The sequence below is a fragment of the Salmo salar genome, chromosome 02 (assembly GCF_965601325.2).
Source record: "Salmo salar chromosome 02, fSalSal1, whole genome shotgun sequence".
In the NCBI taxonomy this organism is placed as follows: domain Eukaryota; kingdom Metazoa; phylum Chordata; class Actinopteri; order Salmoniformes; family Salmonidae; genus Salmo; species Salmo salar.
Window position 1 is genome coordinate 20,715,001 of NC_138292.1, and position 12,500 is coordinate 20,727,500.

At 49.2% G+C, this 12,500-nt stretch overlaps 2 protein-coding genes across 3 annotated transcripts in view; both read right to left on the reverse strand.

Annotated features, from left to right (window-relative positions):
* cyp11c1 (cytochrome P450, family 11, subfamily C, polypeptide 1) overlaps nucleotides 1-11,023 on the reverse strand; it is a 15,764-nt gene extending 4,741 nt beyond the window's left edge. The window contains exons 1-3 of the mRNA XM_045699349.2: nucleotides 10,604-11,023; nucleotides 9,134-9,289; nucleotides 7,862-8,076 (exon numbers count right to left, since the gene is read on the reverse strand). Coding sequence (XP_045555305.2) covers nucleotides 7,862-8,076; nucleotides 9,134-9,289; nucleotides 10,604-10,932 — 700 coding nt within the window. The 5' untranslated portion in view covers nucleotides 10,933-11,023. The remainder of the gene's footprint in view (nucleotides 1-7,861; nucleotides 8,077-9,133; nucleotides 9,290-10,603) is intronic.
* Nucleotides 11,024-11,428: 405 nt separating this feature from the next.
* Nucleotides 11,429-12,500, reverse strand: part of LOC106594169 (complexin-3-like) — a 3,273-nt gene continuing 2,201 nt past the window's right edge. For both annotated transcript variants that reach the window (XM_082960627.1, XM_014185535.3), the window contains one exon: nucleotides 11,429-12,500. This exon is cut by the window's right edge and continues 435 nt beyond it. The gene's annotated coding sequence lies outside the window, so the exon portion shown is untranslated.

Below are 12,500 nucleotides of genomic sequence, written 5' to 3' on the forward strand. Positions count from 1 at the left end.
AACGGAACACGGGTAAGAGAATGTTGATGAGAGATCATTGATGTCTAAAGTATTTGGAAGTAAAGTCTATTTTGAAGTGAGTGAGAGAGAGTGAGAGAGAAAGAATGAGACAGAGGGAGAAGAGAGAGAGAGTGAGAGAGAAAGAATGAGACAGAGGGAGAAGAGAGTGAGAGAGAAAGAATGAGACAGAGGGACAAGAGAGAGAGAGTGAGAGAGAAAGAATGAGACAGAGGGAGAAGAGAGAGAGAGTGAGAGAGAAAGAATGAGACAGAGGGAGAAGAGAGTGAGAGTGAGAGAGAAAGAATGAGACAGAGGGACAAGAGAGTGAGAGAGAAAGAATGAGACAGAGGGACAAGAGAGAGAGAGTGAGAGAGAAAGAATGAGACAGAGGGAGAAGAGAGAGAGAGAGAGAAAGAATGAGACAGAGGGACAAGAGAGAGAGAGTGAGAGAGAAAGAATGAGACAGAGGGACAAGAGAGAGAGAGTGAGAGAGAAAGAATGAGACAGAGGGAGAAGAGAGAGAGAGTGAGAGAGAAAGAATGAGACAGAGGGAGAAGAGAGTGAGAGAGAAAGAATGAGACAGAGGGACAAGAGAGTGAGAGAGAAAGAATGAGACAGAGGGACAAGAGAGAGAGAGTGAGAGAGAAAGAATGAGACAGAGGGAGAAGAGAGTGAGAGAGAAAGAATGAGACAGAGGGAGAAGAGAGTGAGAGAGAAAGAATGAGACAGAGGGAGAAGAGAGAGAGAGTGAGAGAGAAAGAATGAGACAGAGGGAGAAGAGAGTGAGAGAGAAAGAATGAGACAGAGGGAGAAGAGAGAGAGAGTGAGAGAGAAAGAATGAGACAGAGGGACAAGAGAGAGAGAGTGAGAGAGAAAGAATGAGACAGAGGGAGAAGAGAGTGAGAGAGAAAGAATGAGACAGAGGGAGAAGAGAGTGAGAGAGAAAGAATGAGACAGAGGGAGAAGAGAGAGAGAGTGAGAGAGAAAGAATGAGACAGAGGGAGAAGAGAGAGAGAGTGAGAGAGAAAGAATGAGACAGAGGGAGAAGAGAGAGAGAGTGTCACAACTTCCGCTGAAGTCGATGCCTCTCCTTGTTCGGGCGGCATTCAGCGGTCGACTCCTTTACCGACTCCCACCACGGTAAAGGAGGTGCAGCGGTTCTTAGGGTTTGCCAACTACTACCGGAGGTTTATCCGGGGTTTCGGTCAGGTAGCGGCTTCCATTACCTCACTGCTGAAGGGGGGCCCGGTACGTTTGCAGTGGACAGGGCTTTTGGTCACCTGAGGGCTCTGTTTACCTTGGCTCCCGTGCTGGCCCATCCGGATCCCTCTTTGTGTTCATAGTGGAGGTGGACGCGTCCGAGGCTGGGATAGGAGCTGTGCTCTGTTAGCGCTGGGGTACGCCACCGAAGCTCCGCCCCTGTGCCTTCTTCTCTAAGAAGCTCAGCCCGGCGGAGCGAAACTATGACGTGGGGGACCGGGAGCTGTTGGCTGTCGTCAAGGCCTTGAAGGCGTGGAGACATTGGCTTGAGGGGGCTAAACACCCTTTTCTCATCTGGACTGACCAGCGCAATCTGTCGTACATCCGGGCGGCGAGGAGACTGAACCCTCGCCAGACCAGGTGGACCATGTTTTTCACCCGTTTTGTGTTCACCCTTTCCTACCGACCAGGCTCCCAGAACGTGAAGGCAGATGCATTGTCCCGGCTGTATGACACAGAGGAGCGGCCCATGGATCCCACTCCCATACTCCCGGCCTCCTGCCTGGTGGTGCCGGTAGTGTGGGAGCTGGACACGGACATTGAGCAGGCATTACGTGCAGAGCCCGCTCCCGTCCAGTGTCCCGCTGGGCATCTGTACATCCCGTCTGCTGTTGGTGACCGGTTGATCTATTGGGCCCACACATCCCCCTCCTCTGGTCATCCTGGGATCGGTCAGACAGTGCGCTGTTTGAGCGGGAGGTACTGGTGGCCTACCTTGGCTAAGGACGTGAGGGTTTATGTTTCCTCCTGCTCGGTGTGTGCCCAGTGTAAGGCTCCTAGGCACCTGCCCAGAGGTAAGCTACACCCCTTACCCATTCCACAACGGCCATGGTCACACCAGTCGATCGATTTTCCTGACCGATCTCCCCCCATCACAGGGAAACACCACGATCCTGGTTGTTGTGGATTGTTTCTCTAAGTCCTGCCGTCTCCTCCCTCTGCCCGGTCTCCCTACGGCCCTACAGACTGCGGAGGCCTTGTTAACGCACGTCTTCCGGCACTATGGGGTGCCTGAGGATATAGTGTCAGATTGGGGTCCCCAGTTCACTTCGAGGGTCTGGAGGGCGTTCATGGAACGTCTGGGGGTCTCGATCAGCCTTACCTCGGGTTTTCACCCAGAGAGTAACGGGCAGGTGGAGAGAGTTAACCAGGATGTGGGTAGGTTTCTGAGGTCCTATTGCCAGGACCAGCCGGGGGAGTGGGCAGCGTTCGTGTCCTGGGCCAGAGATGGCCCAGAACTCGCTCCGCCACTCCGCCACTCCTCCACTAACCTCTCCCCCTTCCAGTGCGTACTGGGGTATCAGCCGGTTCTGGCTCCTTGGCATCAGAGTCAGACCGAGGCTCCTGTGGTGGACGACTGGTTCCGGCGCGAGGAGGAAACATGGGATGCCGCCCATGTTCACCTTCAGCGTGCCGTGCTGCGTCAGAAAGTTGGTGCAGACCGTCACCGCAGTGAGGCCCCGGTGTTTGCACCGGGGGACCGGGTCTGGCTCTTGACCCAAAACCTGCCCCTCCGCCTGCCGGAAGCTGGGTCCGCGGTTTGTGGGGCCGTTTAAAGTCCTGAGGAGAGTGAATGAGGTATGTTATAGGTTACAGCTTCCCCCCGATTACCGTATTAACCCCTCGTTCCATGTGTCTCTCCTCAGGCCGGTGGTGGCTGGCCCGCTCCAGGAGTCTGAGGTGCGGGAGGTTCCTCCGCCCCCTCTGGACATCGAGGGGGCCCCGGCATACTCCATTCATTCCATACTGGATTTGAGGCGTCGGGCGAGGGACCTTCAGTACCTCGTGGACTGGGAGGGGTATGGCCCGTAGGAGAGATGCTGGGTTCCGGTGGAGGACATGTTGGACCCTTCACTGCTGCGGGAGTTCCACCGTCTCCATCCGGATCGCCCTGCGCCTTTCCCTCGAGGTCGTCCCCGAGGCCGGTGTCGGCACGCTGCTGGAGCCGCGCGTGAAGTGGGGGGGGGGGGGGGGTACTGTCACGACTTCTACCGAAGTCGATGCCTCTCCTTGTTTGGGCGGCATTCGGCGGTCAGCGTCGCCGGTCTTCTAGCCATTTTCAATCTACTTTTAATTTTCCATTTGTTTTGTCTTGCCTTCCCACACACCTGGTTTCAATTCCATCATTACATGTTGTGTATTTACATTTACATTTTAGTCATTTAGCAGACGCTCTTATCCAGAGCGACTTACAGTAGTGAATGCATACATTTCATACAATTTCATACATTTTTTTTTGCTGGCCCCCCGTGGGAATCGAACCCACAACCCTGGCGTTGCAAACACCATGCTCTACCAACTGAGCTACAGGGAAGGCTATTTAACCCTCTGTTCCCCACATGTCCTTGTCCGGAATTGTTTATTGTAAGTGCTTGTGCATGTATGCTGGTGTGTGATGGGTTTTGTTTCCCATTGTTTGTTTGTTCTATTTTACGGTGGTTTTTATTATTAAACTGCTCCGTTGGAACACAGTTTTTGCTCTCCTGCGCCTGACTTCTCTGCCGCCAGTACGCACACTTTACAGCGAGAGAGAGAGAGACAAATTTGACCCCAATAACTACCGTGGGATATGTGTCAACAGCAACCTTGGGAAAATCCTCTGCATTATCATTAACAGCAGACTCGTACATTTCCTCAGTGAAAACAATGTACTGAGCAAATGTCAAATGGGCTTTTTACCATATTACTGTACGACAGACCACATATTCACCCTGCACACCCTAATTGACAAACAAACCAAAACAAAGGCAAAGTCTTCTCATGCTTTGTTGATATCAAAAAAGCTTTTGACTCAATTTGGCATGAGGGTCTGCTATACAAAGTAATGGAAAGTGGTGTTGGGGGAAAAACATGCGACATTATGAAATCCATGTACACAAACAACAAGGGCGCGGTTAAAATTGGCAAAAACACATCCATTTCTTTCCACAGGGCCGTGGGGTGAGACAGCGATGCAGCTTAAGCCCCACTCTCTTAATCATACATACAGTGGGGAGAACAAGTATTTGATACACTGCCGATTTTGCAGGTTTTCCTACTTACAAAGCATGTAGAGGTCTGTAATTTTTATCATAGGTACACTTCAACTGTGAGAGACTGAATCTAAAACAAAAATCCAGAAAATCACACTGTATGATTTCTAAGTAATTAATTTGCATTTTATTGTTTATTGCACAGATTCTGTCAGACCTGGGCCCTGTCAGACCTGGGCCCTGTCAGACCTGGGCCCTGTCAGACCTGGGCCCTGTCATACCTGGGCCCTGTCAGACCTGGGCCCTGTCAGACCTGGGCCCTGTCAGACCTGGGCCCTGTCAGACCTGGGCCCTGTCAGACCTGGGCCCTGACGGTAATCTCAGTAAGACAAAAAGAATGGTGTTCCAAAAAAGGACCAGTTGCCAGGACCACGAATGCAAATTCCATCTAGACACCGTTGCCCTAGAGCACACAAAAACTATACATACCTTGGCCTAAACATCAGCGCCACGGTTAACTTCCACAAAGCTGTGAACGATCTGAGAGACAAGGCAAGAAGGGCCTTCTATGCCATCAAAAGGAGGATCAAATTTGGCATACCAATTATGATCTGGCTAAAAATACTTAAATCAGTTATAGAACTCATTGCCCTTCATGGATGTGAGGTCTGGGGTCCGCTCACCAACCTAGAATTCACAAAATGGGGCAAACACCAAATTGAGACTCTGCATGCAGAATTCGGCAAAAATATCCTCTGTGTACAACGTAAAACACCAAATAATGCATGCAGAGCAGAATTAGGCCGATACCTGCTAATTATCAAAATCCAGAAAAGAGCCGTTAAATTCTACAACCAGCTAAAAGGAAGCGATTCCCAAATCTTCCTTAGCAAAGCCATCACCTACAGAGAAATTAACCTGAAGAAGAGCCCCCTAAGCAAGCTGGTCCTGGGCTCTGTTCACAAACAGACCCCACAGAGACCCAGGACAGGAACACAATTACACCCAACCAAATCATGAGAAAACAAAAAGATAATTACTTGACACATTGGAAAGAATTACCAAAAAAACAGACAAAACTAGAATGCTATTTGGCCCTAAACAGAGTACACAGTGGCAGAATACCTGACCACTGTGACTGACCCAAACTTAAGGAAATCTTTGACTATGTACAGACTCAGTGAGCATAGCCTTGCTATTGAGAAAGGACGCTGAAGGGAGACCGGGCTCTCCTGAGTGGCGCAGCGGTCTAGGCACTGCATCTCAGTGCTAGAGGCATCACTACAGACACCCTGGTTTGAATTCAGGCTGTATCACAACCATCTGTGATTGGGCGGCGCACAATTGGCTCAGCATTGTCCGGTTTTGGCCGGTGTAAGCCGTCATTATAAATAAGAATTTGTTCTTAACTGACTTGCCTAGTTAAATAAAATATAAAATTACAAAAAAAGAGAAGACAGGCTGTGTGCACACTGCCTACAAAATGAGGTGGAAACTGAGCTGCACTTCCTAACCTCCTGCCAAATGTATGACCATATTACAGACACATATTTCCCTCAGATTACACAGACCCACAAAGAATTTGACAACAAATCCAATTTTGATCAACTCCCATATCTGTTAGGTGAAATACCACAGTGTGCAATCACAGCAGCAAGATGTGTGACCTGTTGTCACGAGAAAAGGGCTCTTGAGTGGCGCAGCGGTCTAAGGCACTGCATCTCAGTGCTAGAGGTGTCACTACAGACACCCTTGTTTGAATCCAGGCTGTATCAAAACCGGCTGTGATTGGGAGTCCCATAGGGCGGCGCACAATTGGCCCAGCTTCGTTTGGGTTTGACCTGTGTAGGCCGTCATTATAAATAAGAATTTGTTCTTAACTGACTTGCCTAGTTAAATAAAAGTTTTAAAAAAGGGCAACCAGTGAAGAACAAACACCCTTGTAAATACAATTTATATTTATTTATTTTCCCTTTTGTACTTTAACTATTTGCACATCGTTACAACACTGTATATAGACATAATATGACATTTATTCCTTTAGAACTTTTGTGAGTGTAATGTTTACTGTACATTTTTTTATTGTTTATTTCACATTTGTTTATTTAATATGTTTAAACACATGTTTCCCATGCCAATAAAGCCCCTTGAATTTAATTGAACTGAATTGACAGAGAGAGAGAGAGAGAGAGAGAGAGAGAGAGACTGAGAGAGAGAGAGACTGAGAGAGAGACTGAGAGAGAGAGACAGAGAGATACAGAAAGACTGAGAGAGAGACAGAGTTAGACAGAGAGAGACAGTGAGACAGAGAGACAGAGAGAGACAGAGAGACTGACAGAGAGAGACAGAGAGAGAGACAGAGTGACTGAGAGAGACAGAGAGGCAGAGAGAGAGAGAGAGAGGCTGAGAGACAGAGACAGAGAGAGAGACAGAGAGAGAGAGATTCATCCACACCAACACACATCCACATCCACACCAACACATCCCCACCAACACATCCACACCAACACATCCCCACCAACACACATCCCCACCAACACATCCACACCAGCACACATCCACACCAACACATCCACACCAACACACATCCCCACCAACACATCCACACCAACACACATCCACACCAACACATCCACACCAACACACATCCCCACCAACACATCCACACCAACACATCCACACCAACACATATCCCCACCAACACATCCACACCAACACATCCACACCAACACATCCACACCAACACATCCACACCAACACATCCACACCAACACATCCACACCAACACGTCCACACCAACACGTCCCCACCAACACATCCACACCAACACACATCCACACCAACACATCCACACCAACACATCCACACCAACACATCCACACCAACACATCCCCACCAACACATCCACACCAACACATCCACACCAATACATCCACACCAACACATCCACACCAACACACATCCACACCAACACATCCACACCAACACACATCCACACCAACACACATCCACACCAACACATCCACACCAATACACATCCCCACCAACACATCCACACCAACACATCCACACCAACACATCCACACCAACACACATCCACACCAACACACATCCCCACCAACACATCCCCACCAACACATCCACACCAACACATCCACACCAACACATCCACACCAATACATCCACACCAACACATCCACACCAACACACATCCACACCAACACATCCACACCAACACACATCCACACCAACACACATCCACACCAACACATCCACACCAATACACATCCCCACCAACACATCCACACCAACACATCCACACCAACACATCCACACCAACACACATCCCCACCAACACATCCACACCAACACATCCACACCAACACATCCCCACCAACACATCCACACCAACACACATCCCCACCAACACACATCCCCACCAACACATCCACACCAACACATCCACACCAACACATCCACACCAACACATCCACACCAACACACATCCCCACCAACACACATCCCCACCAACACACATCCACACCAACACATCCACACCAACACATCCACACCAACACACATCATATTAGGATTTTATGAAAACTGAAAATGTGAAAGAAGACAACAACCTTCCAGGGCGAAGCGGAAGAGGTCAGGGCTGGGGTCAAAAGTCAGACTGTGCCCCCTCTCCTCCTCTCCTCCCTCTTTCTCCACCCGGGTCACTAGCAGACGACAGAAATCCCTCGCTACTTCGTCTAGGAGGGGCAGGAAGCGACGTACGGCAGGAGCCATCATCACCTCCCTGTTGAGCAGGAGACGGTCGGCACGCCACTCTGCCCCGTTCCTGGTGGTAGAGAGGACCACCGTCAAATTACTGACTATATTCCCACCCTCCATACACTCTGCCCCGTTCCTGGTGGTAGAGAGGACCACCGTCAAATTACTGACTATATTCCCACCCTCCATACACTCTGCCCCGTTCCTGGTGGTAGAGAGGACCACCGTCAAATTACTGACTATATTCCCACCCTCCATACACTCTGCCCCGTTCCTGGTGGTAGAGAGGACCACCGTCAAATTACTGACTATATTCCCACCCTCCATACACTCTGCCCCGTTCCTGGTGGTAGAGAGGACCACCGTCAAATTACTGACTATATTCCCACCCTCCATACACTCTGCCCCGTTCCTGGTGGTAGAGGACCACCGTCAAATTACTGACTATATTCCCACCCTCCATACACTCTGCCCCGTTCCTGGTGGTAGAGGACCACCGTCAAATTACTGACTATATTCCCACCCTCCATACACTCTGCCCCGTTCCTGGTGGTAGAGAGGACCACCGTCAAATTACTGACTATATTCCCACCCTCCATACACTCTGCCCCGTTCCTGGTGGTAGAGGACCACCGTCAAATTACTGACTATATTCCCACCCTCCATACACTCTGCCCCGTTCCTGGTGGTAGAGGACCACCGTCAAATTACTGACTATATTCCCACCCTCCATACACTCTGCCCCGTTCCTGGTGGTAGAGGACCACCGTCAAATTACTGACTATATTCCCACCCTCCATACACTCTGCCCCGTTCCTGGTGGTAGAGGACCACCGTCAAATTACTGACTATATTCCCACCCTCCATACACTCTGCCCCGTTCCTGGTGGTAGAGGACCACCGTCAAATTACTGACTATATTCCCACCCTCCATACACTCTGACAAACTCTCTCTCTCTCTCTCTCTCTCTCTCTCTCACACACACATACACACACACACACACACACACACACACACACACACACACACACACACACACACACACACACACACACACACACACACACACACACACACACACACACACACACACACACACACACACACACACACAGGTATGTACTTGAGGAAGACTCCCTTGCTGTGCTGCCGTGTCTCTCTGTGTGTGGCCCATGGCTGCAGGGTCATGCGTCGGGGGTGAAGGCCCTCAGAGCGGAACAGCTCACTGATGTCAGACGGCAGCAGGATATTCACAGTGCTCTGGGTGCCCAGACGCTCCCTGTTGGAGACACACCCGACACAGTACATGACAGCACACAGCGCACACACGCACGCACGCACGCGCACGCACATTCACCGTAGTACAAGAACCTGTGCATGGACACCTGGCTCCACCAGCCAGGTCACCCGTGATACAAGTCAGTATTCAACGTCCATCCATGTCTGAGGACATCGGGAGATGACGTGGAAACTGGACACCAGGGGCAACAGTGAGCTCTGTTACCTTCAAATAGCTTTCAGTTTTGTCAGAGAGTTGTGGATGAGGATGGTGGATGGGTGTCAGCATCTGCCTCTGATCCCAACAGTTAATACCTTAACCATTCTGAGTTAATACCTTAACCATTCTGAGTTAATACCTTAACCATTCTGAGTTAATACCTTAACCGTTCAGAGTTAATACCTTAACCATTCTGAGTTAATACCTTAACCATTCAGAGTTAATACCTTAACCATTCTGAGTTAATACCTTAACCTTTCAGAGTTAATACCTTAACCGTTCAGAGTTAATACCTTAACCATTCTGAGTTAATACCTTAACCTACCTTAACCGTTCAGAGTTAATACCTTAACCGTTCAGAGATAATACCTTAAGCGTTCAGAGTTAATACCTTAACCTTTCAGAGATAATACCTTAACCTTTCAGAGTTAATACCTTAACCGTTCAGAGATAATACCTTAACCGTTCAGAGTTAATACCGTAACCATTCTGAGTTAATACCTTAACCATTCTGAGTTAGTACCTTAACCGTTCAGAGTTAATACCTTAACCTTTCAGAGTTAATACCTTAACCGTTCAGAGATAATACCTTAACCGTTCAGAGTTAATACCGTAACCATTCTGAGTTAATACCTTAACCGTTCAGAGTTAATACCTTAACCGTTCAGAGTTAATACCTTAACCTTTCAGAGTTAATACCTTAACCATTCAGAGATAATACCTTAACCGTTCAGAGTTAATACCTTAACCGTTCAGAGATAATACCTTAACCGTTCAGAGTTAATACCTTAACCGTTCAGAGATAATACCTTAACCTTTCAGAGTTAATACCTTAACCGTTCAGAGTTAATACCTTAACCGTTCAGAGTTAATACCTGAACTTAACTTAACCTTAAAAACTTGAGGTTAATGCCTCAACTTAACCTTCAAAACTTTAACATTTGACATTTGGAACAACTTTGAAAATGTACTTTTGAGAAACATGATGTGATACTGTGAGAGCTGGTAGGGCCCACAGTGTCACACTGCCACCACACGTTCATACAAACACACACGCACACACGCAACCACGCACATGCACACACACACAGGTACCTGTAAATGGGGCCGAGGGTGTTGAAGGTCCTCTCCATGTGTTTGTGTAATAGTTTAAATCTGTCTTCTCTCCAGAACTTCACCAGGTTGAGCCAGCCACTGCTGCCCGTGTGGGGGATCTCCTCAAACCGTCTCAGCCCTCTACCTCCACCCCTCCCCGCAGGACCCCCTCTGGTGGGGGTTACCCCCTCCACACCGCGCCCTGCCACTGTCCCCGCCGGACACACACACATCTCCCTCTGTATCCTCACACACGCTGCTGGACGCACGGACACACACATCCCCTGTACCCCCTGGAACACGGACGGGCTCACAGATACACTCCACATGGTCTGAGATGGGGATGACCCTGTCAGACTCTCATAGCTTCACCGCTACTCTCCACTCTCTACAAATGTGCTTTTGTGTTCTCAATTATTGCTCCATCCCTCCATCCCTCCCTCCTCTCCTCCTTCGCCTGTTTGTCCTCCATCCCTCCATCCCTCCCTCCTCTCCTCCTTCGCCTGTTTGTCCTCCATCCCTCCCTCCTCTCCTCCTTCGCCTGTTTGTCCTCCATCCCTCCATCCCTCCCTCCTCTCCTCCTTCGCCTGTTTGTCCTCCATCCCTCCATCCCTCCCTCCTCTCCTCCTTCGCCTGTTTGTCCTCCATCTCTCATAGAGCTGATGATTTATGTCTCAGAAGGTCAAAGTTCAAGAGAAACATAGCACAACAACAATGTCAGAATGGTGTAGGATTAACGCACGCACACACAGTCACCAACACTCATAGTCACACACAGACATGCAGGAACACACACTCACACACACCCATAGTCACACACATCTCTGTAGTACGTCAGTACCAAACTAGTCTTTATTAACAGTTTCTTTGTAACAACATAATAAGGACAGCGTTTGACTTATATACACCACAAAAGTCAAAGGTTATGTACAAAACAAAGATTAACAAGACAAATATTTGGGAACTAGGAACTGAAAACTGAAGTAAATGTGAAAACAACACTTAAGGTTATTATCTTGTTCGGGTTCCTTCCCTGTGTGTGGGCCCAAATGGGCCTAATGATCTGTAACGGGTCCAATCCAGTTTCATCCAGTTAGTTTCTGTATGGTCCAATCCAGTTCTATGCAAATAGTAACAATGACAGCCATGTCCTACTATCAGTGACACAGGGATGATGTCATTCATGACATCATTTCCCCTGACGAGTCATCCTCACAGCCTGGCTCTATTGTCAACAGTCTGATCAGCAGATAACTCAGCGAGAGAGAATGAGAGAGATAGAGAGAGGGGCGGGTTGGAGTGAGAGAGAGGGAGAGAGAGAGACTGGTGAAAGAGAGAAGGGTGAAGAGAGAGAGCGGGGGTGAAGAAAGAGTGAAAGAGAGAGAGAGAGAGGTGGAGAGAGAGGGGAGAAAAGAGAGAGAGAGAGCGAGAGAGAGGTGGGGTGAAGAGAGAGAGAGAAAGGGTGAAGAGCGAGAGAGACAAAGAGAGAGAGAGAGAGGTGAAGAGAGAGAGAGGTGGAGAGAGAGAGAGAGAGAGAGAGAGAGAGAGGGGGGGGTGAAGAGAGAGAGAGAAAGGGGTGAAGAGAGAGAGAGACAGAGAAAGAAAGGGGTGAAGAGAGAGAGAGGTAGAGAGAGAGAGGGGTGGAGAGAGAGAGAGGGAGAGGGGGGAAGAGAGAGAGAGGTGGAGAGAGAGAGAGAGAGAGAGAGAGAGAGAGGGGTGAAGAGAGAGAGAGAAAGGGGTGAAGAGAGAGAGAGAGACAGAGAAAGAAAGGGGTGAAGAGAGAGAGAGGTAGAGAGAGAGAGGGGTGGAGAGAGAGAGAGGTAGAGAGAGAGAGTGGTGGAGAGAGAGAGAGGGAGAGGGGGGAAGAGAGAGAGAGGGGAAAAGGGGTGAAGAGAGA